This window comes from Oncorhynchus kisutch, linkage group LG16, assembly GCF_002021735.2.
Source record: "Oncorhynchus kisutch isolate 150728-3 linkage group LG16, Okis_V2, whole genome shotgun sequence".
Classification (NCBI taxonomy): Eukaryota; Metazoa; Chordata; class Actinopteri; order Salmoniformes; family Salmonidae; genus Oncorhynchus; species Oncorhynchus kisutch.
The window spans coordinates 51,632,584-51,651,496 of record NC_034189.2 but is presented as its reverse complement, the minus strand read 5'-3'; the positions used below and the strand labels follow the sequence as shown (position 1 = coordinate 51,651,496).

At 38.0% G+C, this 18,913-nt stretch overlaps 1 protein-coding gene across 1 annotated transcript; it reads right to left on the bottom strand.

The window, feature by feature from the left end:
* Positions 1 to 18,799, bottom strand: LOC116354026 (CD276 antigen homolog). The gene is made up of 7 exons (XM_031792906.1): positions 18,666 to 18,799; positions 18,330 to 18,575; positions 17,963 to 18,103; positions 17,770 to 17,847; positions 1,432 to 1,475; positions 1,013 to 1,336; positions 1 to 887 (listed from the first exon to the last, which is right to left on the bottom strand). The coding sequence occupies exons 3-7, from the start codon at positions 18,025 to 18,027 to the stop codon at positions 745 to 747; spliced, it is 654 nt and encodes a 217-aa protein (XP_031648766.1). The 5' UTR covers positions 18,028 to 18,103; positions 18,330 to 18,575; positions 18,666 to 18,799; the 3' UTR covers positions 1 to 744.
* Positions 18,800 to 18,913: the final 114 nt, after the last annotated feature.

Sequence of the window (18,913 nt, the reverse complement as noted above, 5' to 3'; positions counted from 1 at the left end):
AGATGGTGTCAGTATAATTTTATTTTCATTCATTTGGAAGTAGAATGTCCTTTTGAAAAGTCACCAGAGCTGAGCTTCTCAGTCCTTCTAAATACATTTTAGAACAGAAGACACACTTACTTAATTCATTGTAAAAATGAATGTAAAATGAATAAGCAAATTCATAATAATGGTCTTACAGAATGGACAGGCACCACCGGTGAGCAGTGAGTGATGAGACCTTGAGACTGAACGGAGTGTACAACCACATGATCAAACCATAGTTTGCAAAAAGGAATAGCAACAGACTTTATTCAAGAGTATTGAGGAAGTGAACGTTTACTTTAAGTTAAAGAAAATGTCTTAGTAAAAGAAAAAGCTGATTGAAACAACAAAAAACACACAAATATGTTCAATCTCAAGTTCTCACCAAAATGACAGTCAATTGGCTGTATATAACTTTAATAGCCTTGTAATTGAAGCTTTATTGATAGGAGTGACACACCACACAATCTTATTTCAACCCTATTTCAAATCCTATTTCAAATGTATTTCCTATTTTGATTTCACAGATTACCCATGTTTAAAAAAGTGTTATGCATTTACTCATCACATCAATAAAGAGTTCTAGCAAGTGGTAGCCTATATTTTGCATTTCATATTTCATACATATAGCGAGAAAAGATATTTCTGACAATTGAACACAGAGAAGTTGCAAAACAAAGCCACATAAAATGGCACAATGACCAATTTCTATGCTGTGAGTCAAAGAAGGTAGACCATTTGACTGAGGAGGAGAAACAGGAAGGGGCTGAGGTTCTGTCCTCTGAGGCTCACGCTGCTGCTATTTGTAGGCTCAGGAGTTAGTTTAGGCTCAGGAGTTGGTTTAGGCTCAGGAGTTGGTTTCTCTGTATAAAACAGAGGGACATTTTTATAGTGTTATCATACTGTATCATCAACTTCTTAAAACTGTTAAGGGAAATTCCAATACTGTATAGATAAAAGAGGCTGTTACACTTGGTTGTAAACAAACCTTGAACAGAAAGTTCCACTTGACGAAGAATGTCCTCTGTTGGTATGAAACATGAATAACTCCCACTATCTGTGCTATGGAGATCAATCAGTAGGAGAGAGAAGTTGCCATTTGTCCACTCATCAGAGAACATACTGGTTCTGTTGATGAACTGAGAGTATTGCTTGGCCAAATCTGCTTTTCCATCAATAATACTGTAGACAGTGTCATCATCTGCGGTTTGCCAAAAAATTGTGACATTTTTATGCTCCTTCTTCTCAATGTATGTGCAAGGCAAGATAACATTATCTCCCTTGAAGCCTTCAACTTTGACCTGCGAAGAGACTTTGGAACAGAGACATAAAAACAGAGACAGAAAAATGTGCCTCCAATTAATCCATCTGACACTACAATACTAAATGACTATTTGAAATGAATACCTTGGGGTCCAATCAACAGGATCACACAAACCGGCAACCAGCACCTGTGGAGTAGTGAGAGAGCATGTTATGGTTGGGAACGAGACTAGCAGGGTTATAAACACAGTGGCCTGGCTGAACATGAAAAGGAGGCTGAGCAACCAATCCTAACCTAAGAAACTGTTCATTTACTGTGCATTAAAATTACTTTGCAAAGCAACAAAAACAATACAGACCTACTCTTTGTTTCTAAGATATAAACTAGCCAAAATATGCGGTCTGCATGGTATTACTTGTAACTGTGGTAACTGAAGGTAATGCAGGTAACAGACGTATAGCAGTCCACTTGCAGTCCAGTTTAGCGATGCGTAGGTAGACTCATAACCTGCAGTCGCTGCATTTATATCCTTAGGAAGGGTGGTGTCACGCCCTGACCTTAGAGATCCTTTTTATGTCTCTATTTTGGTTTGGTCAGGGCGTGAGTTGGGGTGGGCATTCTATGTTTTCTATTTCTGTATGTTTGGCTGGGTGTGATTCTCAATCAGAGGCAGCTGTCTATCGTTATCGCTGATTGAGAACCATACTTAAGTAGCCTTTTCCCACCTGTGTTTTGTGGGTAGTTATTTTCTAAATACTATAATACTGTTATTTTAATAAATACCTTTTAAAAAAATCACAAATATTGTTCTATTTCAGTTTTTTTTTCATTATTTAATTTTTAAAAGTCTGACATATGGAATTGTTTTAAGGTCATACCATGAATCATTTAGCTATTTGATTTTGAATTGTAGGACCCCTTTAGGTATAAAAAATATATTCCATCTGGCCTTTACTGCTATATAGCCCATAGAAACGCATTGATAAAGGGCTACAAAAAAAGAAAGTCAAAAAATAAAGCATAAGGAATACGCTTTTGAAGTGTTTGTCTGTCACGATTGTTTGAATGAGTGGACCAAGGTGCAGCGTGGTAAGCGTACATTTTCCTTTATTAAATGTACACCGAACAAAAACAACAAAATACCAAACCAAATGTGACGCTAAATAATAGTGCTAACAGGCAACTATCCATAGTCAAGATCCAACAAAGCACAATGTGGAAATGACTGCCTAAATATGATCCCCAATCAGAGAAAACAATAAACAGCTGTCTCTGATTGGGAACCATACAAGGCCAACATAAATTACTAATCACCTAGATGACCCACCCTAGTCACTATTTTATCTTAATTTAACTAGGCAAGTCAGTTAAGAACAAATTCTTATTTTCAATGATGGCCTAGGAACTGTGGGTTAACTGCTTGTTCAGGGGCAGAACGACAGATTCGTCAGCTCGGGGGTTTGAACTTGCAACCTTCCAGTTACTAGTCCAACGCTCTAACCACTAGGCTAACCTGCCACCCCAACCAACAGAGAATAAACAGCTCTCTATGGTCAGGGCGTGACACTGTCCTATATCTAAGAGATATAAGAAAGCTCAGGAAATATATCTCGCTATATATTTTTACACATATTTAACCCCTTATTTCTGTTGGAACAAAACTACCTCCATACTTCCAACGCTCTAACCACTAGGCTAACCTGCCACCCCAACCAACAGAGAATAAACAGCTCTCTATGGTCAGGGCGTGACACTGTCCTATATCTAAGAGATATAAGAAAGCTCAGGAAATATATCTCGCTATATATTTTTACACATATTTAACCCCTTATTTCTGTTGGAACAAAACTACCTCCATACTTCCATTCATGTGTATGGGTTACCTTTAGACCAGTCCCATGACAAAACCAAGAACTCCATAGTGTTCATGAGAGTCTCCTCTTTCTATACAGTGATCATATTAGTTTGTAGGCCAAACCGTTCGGATGCTACAGAAGCTTTGGTGAGATGACCGATTTTCGGGATGTCTCAAGGTCTGACAAACAGCTTATAGCTCTGCCACTTTCCACCACAGCTGCGGAAGGGCGACATAGGCGGAGTGGTCGATTGCGACACAGCCCACGCATGTATTTATTTTATCTGTAGCTTAAATTTAGGGATTCTGATAGGGATGTTTTTATTATGTTACTTTGAATATACTTGATGAGGTTTTAAGGCTACCTGGCATTAGTGCGAAGTCCAAGGCTAAAATAACTATATGTGTGCCAAGCATGCCAAATAACATACATGCCTAATGCTTTTGCAAAGGACACAAACAGTTGTTGATCCAAGAAGGCAAAAAGGGCAATGTTTAATTGAATAACAGAAAAGCTGCGAAATGGACAGTTGAGAATAAAAATAGTAGAGATGGAAGATTTGATGAAGTGGCTAAAGAGGATGCTATCAGTGCTGGCTATGTTATGTGTGATGATTGTGAGGTGCTATACAAATTCCACAGTCACAACACAGGGATTTCAAATAAGCCTATGGCACATCAAGGGAACTGTAGCCTACTGTTCAGATGGGTTCAATGGAAACTGAAATCTGGACATTTACTGTAGGTCTATAACCTCACACATAGTCGTATTATAAACTCCTACTGCAGAATGAAGCATTTCTTGCAGTAAAATTCTAGGCCTACACACATAGCTCGCATTTTGACTGGAGAACAGGAGTGGAGAATGACAGAAGAGGAGCTGCAAGTATCTAATTACAGACAAGTTGACTTACAAATAGCCTACCAAAATTTCGGAAATGATAAGCAGAAACATATCAGGCATCAATAAACCAAATCCTGCAACACCTGTCAAAAAATCGTTCTGCGGTCTCTGACTGTAGCATACACGCATTTTCTATATTAGCGGGTTTTGGTTGGGTGAGGACCTCATATTTTCACTTTATCACATATAGTCGGGCGGTTGCAGATGGGTTATTAAATTGCGTGTGAACAAACAACTGACCCGCGCACCACTAATACAGGAACGGACCGTCTTTAAAAAACACTTCTTACATACATAAGAACGGTTACATTTGTTCGGTAGACAGAAATGGGAGGGGCAACACAGCATGTTTTTTAATGAAATTATGGATTTCATCAGTAATAAACACACATTTTCGTTACTGTCCAATGATTAATTACAAGACAAATATATTTCCCCTCCACGTTTTTCAAAGCTTTCATCTAATAATTTTAGAATAACCGAAGTGACCGAAGGTAGACATCACCCTTTATGTGTTATCAGGGCTTGATAGTAACCATTTTTTACTTGTTTGAAGGCTAAAATCATATCAAATCAAATTGTATCGGTCACATACACGTGTTTAGCAGATGTTATTGCGGATGTAGCAAATGCGTGTGTTTCTAGCCCCCGACAGTGCAGTAATATCTAACAATTTCACAACATACACGGATGGAACCACTTCACAAAATAGCATTCATTATTTTCACTGGTATTAACAATGGAAGGCTGCTGGTCTCTGATCCCATCTATTATACAGTATCTCCTGCTGTTGTGGCCTTGAGCAAGGCACTTAACCCCCACAAAGTAAAATACTACACTGATGGGCTACTGTGTTAAAACACATGTGGTCTGTCAACCTCCACCTGGAGAGCTTTTGGGTGTGTAGGCTTTTGATCCAACCCTGCTGGAACACACCAGCTTATCAAGGTCCTGTTGAGCAGCTGATGTTTTACAATGTGGTGTGTTCGAGCAGGGCTGGAGCAATAGCCTGCACATCCAGTAGCTCTCCTGGAATCACCAGGAGGATGGTTTAATTAATAATTACAAGCAAAAACATTGTCTTTATAAAATAATTATCTCACTCAATGAACCAGGGATCAAATGGCTAATGTGGGCGAGGTATTAAAAAAAAATATATATACATTTTTTATTATTAACAACAATTATAACACAATATACAAACATCTTACAAAAAATCTACCAAATAACACCGAAACTATGGATTATGGGGTATACATAAGTAAACAAAAATGTACAAGGTTTCACAGGCAATTAGGGTTCGTTTTGCTTTACAGTTTTTCAGATTATGCACCACTTAAAAATAAAATTCGAGTTCAATCATTTAAAAAAAAGAATGTTGGATTTTTTGCCCACTTGCATGTATGTACTGTAAATAATATTTACCATGCTGTCACGTCTGCTCCCGCTCTTCCCTACCTGCTTCGTCTCTCCAGCGTCAATACGTGACACATGCAGATTCATTGTATATTCTTTATTCTGATATAAATCATGAAACAAAAGAAAAACACCTTCACCATCAAGACGAACCCTAGCGCCAGTTGATCTAATAAATACATGTACATCCATCCAAAAGATCTTACTGCAAATACATTCAAAGAACACCACTTGTAGTTTCATTCTCAATTTGACAGAACACACTTCATCGATATCAATTTTAAATTGTCAGTACCTAGTTTACTGGATATATTACATGTATATTTTTTAAAGACACTTCACGGACTTCGTTATTGACACAATATGTTCTCCTTAAATTCCGTACCGCACTCCCAATTCTATAATTCCTGTATACTTTTGCAGGAGGAAAAGAAGGCTCGGTACTCATCTTCCTAATAAAATTAGTGCACTTTTTATCCTTAACGCATAAACCATTTAATAGGACGCTGAAACTGAATTCCACATTCCTCTGAAGAATGTACTTTCCCCGTATACGTCTTATAAGGCATGGAGCTATTGCATCAACAACGATGGCGTACTACTTCGCCATTTAATTTAAGGGGTATTATATTTAGCTCTGTTACATTTGAGGAGAAATTCAATGCCACCAACCTTTGTAAAAACAAGATTTGGAATATATTTCAAATCCTATCCTTAAATTGGAGGCAATTCTTGATCCTTCTAGTCTTAAAGATAATAGGATGTACCAAAATCAAGCACATTTAAACCAGCCATTTAAACCAGCCAGTCTACTTGTTTAATCGTTGCTTTGGGAACATCCAATGCCATTGCAGTATATAGTAGTCTCGATAATCCTTCCATTTTTTGGACAGCAATACACGACCGTTTAAAGACAACTCCTTTAACAACCAAGCAACAAACCTCTTAACATTATCAGTGGTGGGATTCAAATTCAATGCGCCCTTTCTGTTTGGTTTTTACATAATTCCCAGGTATGTATTAAAAATGTTATGGGAATAACGGCAATAATCAACAAAATCATTACATATAGCCTTCAATGCAAATAAATCACACTTTTTTAAAAACATTTAAAGTCAAACCAGATACAGAGGATACATTCAAACAATCCACAGCTTTGGATAACCTCTGTTCAAGGTGGGCAAGATAACCAGATAAGATGTTAATCTATTTGTAAGGTTAAAATATTCAGTGTTCAGGGGGAGTTCTTGACAACATAGGAGTTACTTGTCAATTAGGCTATTCTAAGATTTTAAAAACTTTGTCAGAATTACATGTCCAGTATTGAATAGAGAATCTTAACCAATTTTTTAGCGCAAGAGAGATGTTTTTATAACCTGAGTATGCAGCATTGGTTTCATCAACATCAACCGTGCACCAGTATCAACTGCGTTCCGGGCATTTGCCAGAGCCAGTGGAAAATTATTTTAGGACATGACAATGACATGAATACATGCATTGTTAACTAGCGAGAAAACCAGGCAAACTACACAATATGTTTTAATTGTCTAGTTAGTCGGTTGTATATCATTATTTTACCTGCTACACAAATATCTCTCTCTCGCTCTCTCTCCTCTGGCTACGCCCTACTGGCACAAGGCAGGAATTTTCCAGGATTTTGATTGAAGACCCAACATGGGCTATAACTGGGCAAACAACTCACTAACTAGCAATGAATATCAACAAATGTGCACACGGCTAGGCTCGCTTTGATAAAAAAACAACGCATATTTTTACCTTTATTTAACCAGACAAGTCAGTTAAGAAAAATGTCTTATTTTCAATGACGGCCTAGGAACAGTGGGTTAAACCTGTTAAGGCTATGGCAGAATACTGCCCCCGTTGGAGAAATGCGTGCCCATAGTAAACTCACAAAAAATCTGTAAAAAATTGCTAATATATGCATATAATAAATATTATTGAATAGAAAACACTCTAAAGCTTCTAAAACCGTTCAAATTATGTCTCTATGTAAAGCAGAACTCACAGGGCAGCCATTCTTCCAAACTCTTTCTGTCATTAGAAAAGTTGGCCCAACTTTGACGTCATTAAATCTGACTTGGTGGCTAGATGAACAAGGTGTTTATCTTTCATTTGAGCTATTGGACTTGTTAATGTGTGGAGGTTAAATATTTCTAAGAATATTTTTGCGTTCTGTGCGCCACTGTGTCAGTTGAGCAGTGGGGGATGGTACCCCTAGAGGTACGTGTGGGGCCATTTAACTGCCTGTTCAGGGGCAGAACGACAGATTTGTACCTTGTCAGCTCGGGGGGTTGAACTTGCAACCTTCCGGTTACTAGTCCAACGCTCTAACCACTAGGCTACCCTGCCATACCAAGACTGCATGATTGAAAGCCCACTTGTGCCTGTCAATGCAGGCCTACACTCTTAAAATTAGGGTTTCAATAAGGGTTCTCCTCTAAAATCCTCAAAGTTAATCGAAGAAATGTAGTAGGTGGGGTTAATCGAGGAACCTCCTAAATAGGTGGGGGTTCTTGCAGGAACCTAACTGCCCAACTGAAACGTTTGGATTTTAATTTGAAAGGACAGCAGGTGCAAGCACTTAACAGAACAATTTAAAGATCTCCTCACGTTTGTGTCTGTAGGTATACAGAAGAGGAGGCATACAAAGATCTCCTCACGTTTGTGTCTGTAGGTATACAAAGATCTCCTCGCGTTTGTGTCTGTAGGTATACAGAAGAGGAGGCATACAAAGATCTCCTCACGTTTGTGTCTGTAGGTATACAAAGATCTTGTCACGTTTGTGTCTGTAGGTATACAAAGATCTCCTCACTTTTGTGTCTGTAGGTATACAGAAGAGGAGGCATACAAATTTATGTCAAGTGGTATTGGTATGTTAGACTGTGGTTTTTGATAATGGTTTAAAAGGAAACCTGTTCGATCACCATGCACTGCAAAATCATTCTGGCTACGGAGACAGAGAACATCAACACGCAAGGCATACCTATACCTAATCAGTTGTTCTTTGTGGAAGCCCTCTGGCTGTTATGTTTTGCATCTTACTGTTTTTATTTTTAATTACTATTTTAAAAAATGAATCCATTCAACTGAAATGTGTCTTCCGCATTTAACCCAACCCCTCTGAATCAGAGAGGTGCGGGGGCAGCCATGATCGAAATCCACGTCTTCGGTACTGGCCCAACGCTCTAACCACTAGGCTACCTGCCGCACCATTGCACTTTGGGCTCTCCTGGGAGTTAACCTCATATTTTAATCTTCTAATTCTGCTTTGCCACTAAAACCATTATAAACACTGACAACTAAAATATTGTGTAATTGTTATGTGTATTATTATTAAAAAATTAAACCCAAAAGTTTATTCAAAATGTTGGAAGATCCATTAAAAGGGGTTATTCTAAGAAATTATAGGGTTTCCCCCACAGTTTCAATTTGAAGAACCCCTTGATACTCCAGGAACTTTTTTTGCGTTTACAATAATTAGAGGCGCTGCATTGTCAACCTGATGTCTGCATTGGCCGTGCAGCATTTACGGTAATACAGCCTATGCAGAGGTCAGGGCATTCATACTTCTTGCACTTCTGCTCAACAGCTCTGTTGTGAAGGGTAGGTTGGAAGATGGCGGCGAGTGCAGACGAGATTTTAGCTTGCTCCGAGTAACCTTAACTTGTATCCCTCTCAAACTTACTTAAATGTAACGGAACTTGGCTTATAGTAAACACAATAGAGAACAACGCTTAGTTGACCGCTAATTTGATCTGAAACTTTGAGAAATGGAAGAAAAAATTGTGCGAACGAGCAAAGGGTGGAGTAGGCAGTTGTTAGCTGAGCACTCATACATTGGAGAAAAACCGCCACCTGACTCCTCGGGAGAAGAAATGGAGGATTCTGGACATTCGGTTGATTCTGAAAATGCAGTCAATAGTCCTGCAACCAAAAATACACAAATAATTGTCTTTGCGCGAACTACATACAGGTCAACATAATCGATGCTATCTCTGCAAAGATAAACGAAAGAGCCGATGGTCTGGAGAAAATTATACGCGGAAACACATAAATAGTTGACCTCGAGATCTCTCTCAATCATGCATCATGAGTATCGAATAGCTTAAATTTGCAAACACTGCTACTTCTGAGAAATGCACTGTACAGGAGAAGACCATCGCAGACATGCAAGAGCGCTTATCCGCTTATCCGAAGCAGAGCGATACCGGAGAAGGTGGGGGCTACGGCTTTACGGTGTCCCGGAGGAGCAGGATGAGAATGTGAATGTGAAGCGCTTAGTAAAATACATCTGTAACCGTGTGGCACCGGACTTCCCCGATGGATATATGGATATGTCTGTGGTTGTCGTTCATCATATTGGGAAGAAACAAGATACCATTGTCAGCCGCTCGATCATCATCCAGTTTGCTTTTCGCACAGCAAGAGATGCAGTTTGGAAGAAAGCAAAGGAAAGCGCATTTCTGAAAGAAATAATTTCGATTCGGTGAGGACCTGACTGCCGCAGACAAGGCAGCAAAGGCAAAAGTGTGGCCTCTTGTACAACAGGTCCGAAATCAAGGAAAGGGTGGATACTACTACAGGTGGATACTACATGGGAATCGGAGCCTTTTTAGCCAACGGAAATGAAATACGACCGTGGGTGATTTGTTCTGTCGGTAGGTTTACAAGGTAGCTCCTTCCCCAATGCAAACTGAGCGTTCTAGTTTTGAATTATGGTGTTATTGTTTACAAATTAAGACTTAAGACTTCTGTTAATACATATATGAAGCAACTTTTTATAGAAAGGGTAGAGTTGAGATTGCATAGGATTTTTTATTTTTTGGAAGGACTGCAACGCAGATCTTGTATTTGTTCAAGAAACACATTCATGCAAAGAGGACTAATTATTGGTGCAATGTCATTTTTTGGGGGCCACGGGACTAATCATTCAGCTGGTGTTAAAATTTTAGCACACAATTTCAAAGGGAAATTTTTGTTTACTCCAATGGACACCAATGGACATTGGCTAGTAGCGGTAATCAACCACATGGACACATTATTTGTGTTGTGTAATGTATATGGATTAGAGGTCGACAGATTAATTGGAATGGAAGATTAATTAGGGCCGATTTCAAGTTTTCATAACAATCGGAAATTGGTATTTTTGGGCGCTGATTTGCCGATAAAAAAATAAATAATAATATATATAATATATACCTTTATTTAACTTGGCAAGTCAGTTAAGAACACATTCTTATTTTCAATGACGGCCTAGGAACGGTGGGTTAACTGCCTTGTTCAGGGGCAGAACGACAGATTTTCACCTTGTCAGCTCAGGGGATCCAATCTTGCAACCTTACAGTTAACTAGTCCAACGCAATAATGACCTGCCTCTCTCTAGTTGCAGTAAGCCAAGGTAAGTTGCTAGCTAGCATTAAACTTATCTTATAAAAAACAATCAATCATAATCACTAGTTAACTACACATGGTTGATGATATTACTAGATATTATCTAGCGTGTCCTGTGTTGCATATAATCTGACTGAGCATACAAGTATCTGACTGAGCGGTGGTAGGCAGAAGCAGGAGCGTAAACATTCATTCAAACAGCACTTTCATGCGTTTTGTAACCGAAGTGAAATGGCTAGCTAGTTAACTAGAGGGACGGAAGCTATACTGTTACACTGGCAATACTAAAGTGCCTATAAGAACATCCAATAGTCAAAGGTTAATGAAATACAAATGGTATAGAGGGAAATAGTCCTATAATTCCTATATTAACTACAACCTAAAACTTCTTACCTGGGAATATTGAAGACTCGTGTTAAAAGGAACCACCATATGTTCTCATGTTCTGAGCAAGGAACTGAAACGTTAGCTTTCTTACATATTGCACTTTTATTTTCTTCTCCAACACTTTGTTTTTGCATTATTTAAACCAAATTGAACATGTTTCATTATTTACTTGAGGCTAAATAGATTTTATTGATGTATTATATTAAGTTCAAATAAGTGTTCATTCAGCATTGTTGTAATTGTCATTATTACAAACAAACCCCCAAAAATGTCTGATTAATCGGTATGGGCTTTTTTGGTCCTCCAATAATCGGCCGACCTCTAATATGGATACTGTTCTAGTCCTCCAAATAACTTACTTCTAGAGGAAATTAAAGACATTCTTAAGTCTTCTGAGAAAATATCCATTCAGTCAGATTTTAGTTGTAGATTTTATTATGGTTTATTCTAATGAGACTGATAGATTGTCCCATAGGCCTAAGATTGGTGTGAACAAGTTGGTGAAGTTCTGCCAAAGCCTGGACTTAATTAACATATGGAGAGTTAAAACCCCTGGAGAGAAACAATACACATGGAGTAATAGAGATCGTTCACTACAATCAATAATTGACTTGTGGGTGATGGGCTCAAGACTAGAGGTTAACACTGTAGAGGTAAAAATACTGCCTGCAGTCCTGACGGATCATAGTCATATGGTTGACTGTAAGAATGTGCAGCAATGATGGTAAGAAATACTCTGGTTGTTATTGGAAATGAAATAACTCATTGTTATTGCATGATGATTAAAAAAATGTGATTAAGAATCTAATTTCTGTTTACTGGAGTTTAGCTACATCTAATGCAGAATATGGGAAATATTGGGAACTGCTGAAATTTAAAATCCGCTCAGCCTGCATTACTTAAGGAAAACGGCTTGCTTTAAGAAGGAGATGTGAGGTAGCTGAACTCTCTAAGACAATTGCCGATATCACAGAGATTGAGCATCTTGATCTTAATGAGAAAGCTAAATTGAATGATTTACAGAATCAACTAGATACATTGTATGAGGAAAAGGCTAGAGGAGCCAGAAAACAATGTCTTGAAAAAGGCAAAAAGAACAGTAGATACTTTTTAAATTTGGAAGAGAAGAGAGGGGAACTCAACACACTTCGGAAATGTAGGATTAATGGGGTTACCACTGAGGATAGAGAGTTGATATCAGACTTTACCACTAAGTTTTATGAGAATCTTTACTCCTTAGATAACAATTTGAGTGACTCTAAGGATCTCCTTGATTCGATAGAGAATGTTAATTCGGTTAGTGAAGAAATCAATCGGTCATGTTGTCAAGAATGATCCATTATGGACATCTAGTATGTGGTTGCTCAGTTAAAAAAGAACAAATCTCCAGGTTGTGATGGATTAACCTCTGAATTTTACAAAACCTTCTCTGAAGAAATAGCACAATTTTTACTTGAAACCTTTAAGGAGACTATAAAGAAGGGAGAACTACCTACCTCTCTGAAGCAAGGGGTTATTACTCTTATATCTAAACTACACAAGGATCTCTTAAATATTGATAATTGGTGTCCAATCACACTCCTAAATAACGACTACAACATTATAGCCTTAATCTTTGCAAAAAGATTAAAGTCTTGCTTGAAATATCTGATTGATGAATGTCAATCAGGGTTTATGAAAGGGCGCCATATATCTAATAATCTGAGGCTGGTGTTAGACTTGGTTGAGTATTGTGATCTATTGGATGACTTGTTATCCTATTTTTGGATTTTCAGAAAGCATTTGATATAGTAAGTCACAATTTTATCTTTGATTGTCTTAAGCATTTGAAATTTGGTCGTTTTTTGTTGTTGATGCTATTAGAACTGTGTATAATGGTGGCAATAGCTGTATCAAACTCTGTCATGGAACATCCTCAAGGTTTAACATTGACAAAGTTGTCCAATTTCACCTTTTTTTAAATTTTTGTTAGTATCTAAAATCTTATGCTCATTAGTTCATGAAATTCAATTTGAAGGCAGTACATTCCAGGCCAGAGAGATCAAGATATCCCAACTGGCGGATGACACATCACTTTTTTTGAAAAATGTGTCTCAAGCTAGATTAGCATTGGATATCGTGAAGCAATTCTCCAAAATCTTGGCATTAAATCTTTCCAAATGTGAGATGTTTGTTTTGAAAGGAGCTGTCAATCCAGCAGATTGTAACATCTCTGAAAAAGAGAGTGTAACCTACCTCTGTGTAAAGATCATTCACAACCTTAAGATATTTGGTGATCTTAATTTGAACCCTGTAACTGAATCTGTCAAAAATAATTATCCTCATGGTTAGGGAGGGATTTAAGTCTTCAAGGAAGGGTGCATTTATCCAAAGCTGAGGGGCTGTCTCGTGCATCCTATCTTTTTTAATCTATTGACAATCCCAAATCCACGTGCTGTACCTTTTAGATAGGCTATTGTACAACTTCATATGGAAAAACAAGCCACATAAGGATAGGGATATTTTCTACAGGAAGTCTATTCCCTCTGCGATATTTTGTTGGGCTTCATCGTTTGATGTAAACTGGCGCAGTGCTCGGCTCACTCCACGCAAATTTATGGTGACCAATAAAGTAAAGATCTCCTTTAAGATTATCTATAGATTCTATCCGTGTAATAGCTTGATTTCTAACTATATACCTGATTTTACCAGTGAATGCAGTTTTTGTGAACTAGAAACTGAATCTATTGAACACTTATTCTGAAATTGTTTATATAGTGAATTGTTCTGGACTGATGTAAAACTATATCTTGGCCTCAAATTGCATACAACCATTGCAATTTCTAAGTTTGACATATTATTTTACAACACTGATTCCACAATTGAACGTGAGTATGTCATAAATCTCTTTATTTTATTAGGAACATTTTTGTTACGCAAATCCAAATTCAAAAAGCCCCCTTTTCTTATTTTTTAAATCTGATTTGGAAAACTATTTAGTCTTTAAAACATATACAAAACAAAATGTCAAAAAAATGTATTCGCTATATCTCTGTATTTGATATAATGTGGATAAGATTTATATTACTTTTTTTCTCATTTCTTTGTGGAATCCCTCAGGCTGTTATGTTTGTTTTGCATGTTACTGTTATTAAAATATAATTTTTTAAAGATCTGTTGTGATGGAAGTTGTCAAGGAAGTGAGTTTTTGTTTTATACAGGACCTCCCGCCCCCACTTACTGTGAACCAATCATGTCAATGCAGTGCTATATGGAGCCCTCCACATTGTTACAACGCTTCGGATGCACACAGCAATGCAGTACGGAGCTCAATTTTCACATCAAGCATAAATTGTCTCTTGTACTCTGATAAATTCTGCAGATATTGGGAGGACAGTGTTACATGTTGCATGCAGAGGGAACTGATTTAATTCTGATCTGAGTAGCCGAGTTGTTTGATAATGTGATTTTTGCCTGATTTAATTCTATATTCTTCTTGTCCAAGCGGACAAGTGTTAATGTTGAGCCCTGGTTATCATGTTGGCAGATATGAAAGAAAATGCATTGTCTAGCTATGGTGGAATAGACAAATGACTGCCAGGAGGAGTTTGTGTGATGCTTCCACATCTGAAAATGTTCAGGACCCCAAACTGTACAAGTGTAGACTCACCAAGTTTTATGCTTTTATGAAAACTTGAACAATTCACTGAAAAAATTGGCACCGATCACCAGGACTATTTGTTAATTTGTTGGGTAGCCAGGATGCAGTGTGGGAACACCTGCAGTGCTTACTATTTTCAGTAGATGGTGCTGTTCAACCAGTTAAAACACCCGGTCAAATTGTGTAGTAGTGTACCACTGTAAGTGATGATGACGCATAAGGACAAAAAGACAAGTGCTAATTTGCACAGATTATATGACCTGTATAATATTGATGCAGTTCTTGAAATGTTAAAGAGACGTTGCAGAGACTTTGACCACAGACTCGCCTCCCTGAATAAAGTTTGCTTGTTTGCAGCACTCCTAAACGGTTGGTTTTGAGGGATGTCTGAATAGAAGACAGTTACAATACAACTGGATTGACCCTTCATGTATAAATGGACACACTACGTCATCGCATTTTAGTAAAGTACAACTCCTGGCAAAGTAGGGGAACGTTAACAAACAATATAATTACTGACTAGCAGTGAAAAGGTGACGCATATTCAGTAGACTCTTTTAGTCATCACTGTAACAATGTCACACGACTACCATCATTTTACACTAAGCATTTCTAAGCATGTTCTTAGCTTGCCCTTATGGATCATGTATTATACTGCAAAACTAATTATTGATACAAGTTCAGGATTTAATCTTCTTGGTGCTGTGTCACTGACTTCAGGGGTAAATGTAATAAACAATGCAGTGACTATTTCTTTTGTTATTTTAAAGTTGCATGCAATCAGTGTTATGATATATCGGTATGCTTTTCAGCACGTTATACTGTTGAAGTTGCACTATGGTTGCTAAAATTCTAATAGTTCACCTAATTTCAGTTTCTGTGACAAAACAAAGAAGCATAGTGTTGATAAACATTGTACCATCTAAATCTCTGTGAAATATATTTTCCATAACCAAAAATATTGTATTTTCAGCTGTTTGAAGCTGCTGTACAAAACTGAAAGTAAAAGACACAAAAACAAAACTTAAGAAAGGGATGCATAGAAATAGCACACACAGAACAGATCTACCGCTTCTTAGACTTGCTTTTAATGAGAGTGACAGATCTATAACTCACATTTCTATGTGAATTTTGTTGGATAGCCCTAAGAGTATATATTGCAGCTTTAAGCTAAATTACAGTGCCTTGCGAAAGTATTCGGCCCCCTTGAACTTTGCGACCTTTTGCCACATTTCAGGCTTCAAACATAAAGATATAAAACTGTATTTTTTTGTGAAGAATCAACAACAAGTGGGACACAATCATGAAGTGGAACGACATTTATTGGATATTTCAAACTTTTTTAACAAATCAAAAACGGAAAAATTGGGTGTGCAAAATTATTCAGCCCCCTTAAGTTAATACTTTGTAGCGCCACCTTTTGCTGCGATTACAGCTGTAAGTCGCTTGGGGTATGTCTCTTATCAGTTTTGCACATCGAGAGACTGAATTTTTTTTCCCATTCCTCCTTGCAAAACAGCTCGAGCTCAGTGAGGTTGGATGGAGAGCATTTCTGAACAGCAGTTTTCAGTTCTTTCCACAGATTCTCGATTGGATTCAGGTCTGGACTTTGACTTGGCCATTCTAACACCTGGATATGTTTATTTTTGAACCATTCCATTGTAGATTTTGCTTTATGTTTTGGATCATTGTCTTGTTGGAAGACAAATCTCTGTCCCAGTCTCAGGTCTTTTGCAGACTCCATCAGGTTTTCTTCCAGAATGGTCCTGTATTTGGCTAATCCATCTTCCCATCAATTTTAACCATCTTCCCTGTCCCTGCTGAAGAAAAGCAGGCCCAAACCATGATGCTGCCACCACCATGTTTGACAGTGGGGATGGTGTGTTCAGGGTGATGAGCTGTGTTGCTTTTACGCCAAACATAACGTTTTGCATTGTTGCCAAAAAGTTCAATTTTGGTTTCATCTGACCAGAGCACCTTGTTCCACATGTTTGGTGTGTCTCCCAGGTGGCTTGTGGCAAACTTTAAACAACACTTTTTATGGATATCTTTAAGAAATGGCTTTCTTCTTGCCACTCTTCCATAAAGGCCAGATTTGTGCAATATACGACTGATTGTTGTCCTATGGACAGAGTCTCCCACCTCAGCTGTAGATCTCTGCAGTTCATCCAGAGTGATCATGGGCCTCTTGGCTGCATCTCTGATCAGTCTTCTCCTTGTATGAGCTGAAAGTTTAGAGGGACGGCCAGGTCTTGGTAGAATTGCAGTGGTCTGATACTCCTTCCATTTCAATATTATCGCTTGCACAGTGCTCCTTGGGATGTTTAAAGCTTGGGAAATCTTTTTGTATCCAAATCCGGCTTTAAACTTCTTCACAACAGTATCTCGGACCTGCCTGGTGTGTTCCTTGTTCTTCATGATGCTCTCTGCGCTTTTAACGGACCTCTGAGACTATCACAGTGCAGGTGCATTTATACGGAGACTTGATTACACACAGGTGGATTGTATTTATCATCATTAGTCATTTAGGTCAACATTGGATCATTCAGAGATCCTCACTGAACTTCTGGAGAGAGTTTGCTGCACTGAAAGTAAAGGGGCTGAATAATTTTGCACGCCCAATTTTTCAGTTTTGATTTGTTAAAGTTTGAAATATCCAATAAATGTCGTTCCACTTCATGATTGTGTCCCACTTGTTGTTGATTCTTCACAAACAAATACAGTTTTATGTCTTTATGTTTGAAGCCTGAAATGTGGCAAAAGGTCGCAAAGTTCAAGGGGGCCGAATACTTTCGCAAGGCACTGTATTGGTCCAAATTAGCTGAGACTGATGCAACTGTTTAGGATCTTTACAAAAAGTAATTTACCTCTTATGTCTATTTGGCGTCTTGATGTTAGTTTTGAAGGAGAGTTCCTGTTCTGACATGGCAAGGTCAAGATTAGCACTGAAATATAAACCAACAAAATGGGAAAAGTTGATAAACAAAATCAAGATGTAAATTCTCTGTAAACAACAAAAAAGGTAAAAATATTTCAAATCTCGTATTTCCATTCACTCACCCAGGATCATAACCATCAGAATAACATTCAGAACACTGTAAATTAACAGAAGACAGTTCTCCCATGATGACCTGTAGTTGGAGGTCTGGTTTGTATAGCTGGACGTCTGGCTTGTCTGATTGGGATAGTCAGCATAAACATCTGTGCAATAATGCACATTGAAAAATCACTATATTAAATGTGCATGTAGTAATATCCACACAATGCCACTTTACAATTAAAGTACATTAAGTTGGCCTACAGTGCATCACACATGCAGCGTTGGGACAGCATACGCTTGAGTCTACATACTCAAAATTAGATGTATTTCAATAAAGATTTATGTTATATTGAAAGGAATTCATCATTGAATTAAATGTGCACTTACCAGCGGTCATGAGTCTGGTACCATTGCTGAATATCAATCTACCCTCTCCTTTTTTTTTGCACAGTAGAACAGGCCACAATCATCTACTGTCACATTCTGTTTGAACAATGGTTCAAGGCTGTGGTTGGTGCTGAATGTACCAGTATGCACTTTCTATGTTAAGAGAACAGTATATGGTTGTATTCTGTCCAAGTTCCATCAGTGTCTCTGTCAAGCCATCAGCTCCCCGACGGCATATAAAGAGACCTAGAAACAGATCAGGTCATTCATTACATTACACATTTGATTTGTTTCTTAAGTTATTAAATACATGTAGTAACAAAATAATTGTCTTACACAACAGATGTCCCACAACTCTCAGCATCGTCTCAAATGTGTGTTGTTGATTAGGTTGGTTTCCTGCTTGTGTAGCAGTGGCCTGTTAGAGCACTCTTTGCTGCTGTACAGACAAACCACTTTCTTGTTTGTTTGTCTTTTTATGGGTGCTAAAGGTCTAAGTCAGATCAATCATCGGGGCCAGCCCTATGTTTTTTGGGGACCTAAATTAGATTTGGTTGCGGCCCAGTTTGTTTCTTGGACACAGA

Bases quoted from the DNA above. Each gene is read 5' to 3' on its own strand.
- LOC116354026 (XM_031792906.1), bottom strand. From the start codon at position 18,027: ATGGGAGAACTGTCTTCTGTTAATTTACAGTGTTCTGAATGTTATTCT. The intron at 1,476-17,769 runs GTAAATTACTTT...ACTACTCCACAG, and splicing joins ACGCCAAATAGACATAAGAG to GTGCTGGTTGCCGGTTTGTG. The intron at 888-1,012 runs GTTTGTTTACAA...TGTTTTATACAG, and splicing joins AGTGGAACTTTCTGTTCAAG to AGAAACCAACTCCTGAGCCT.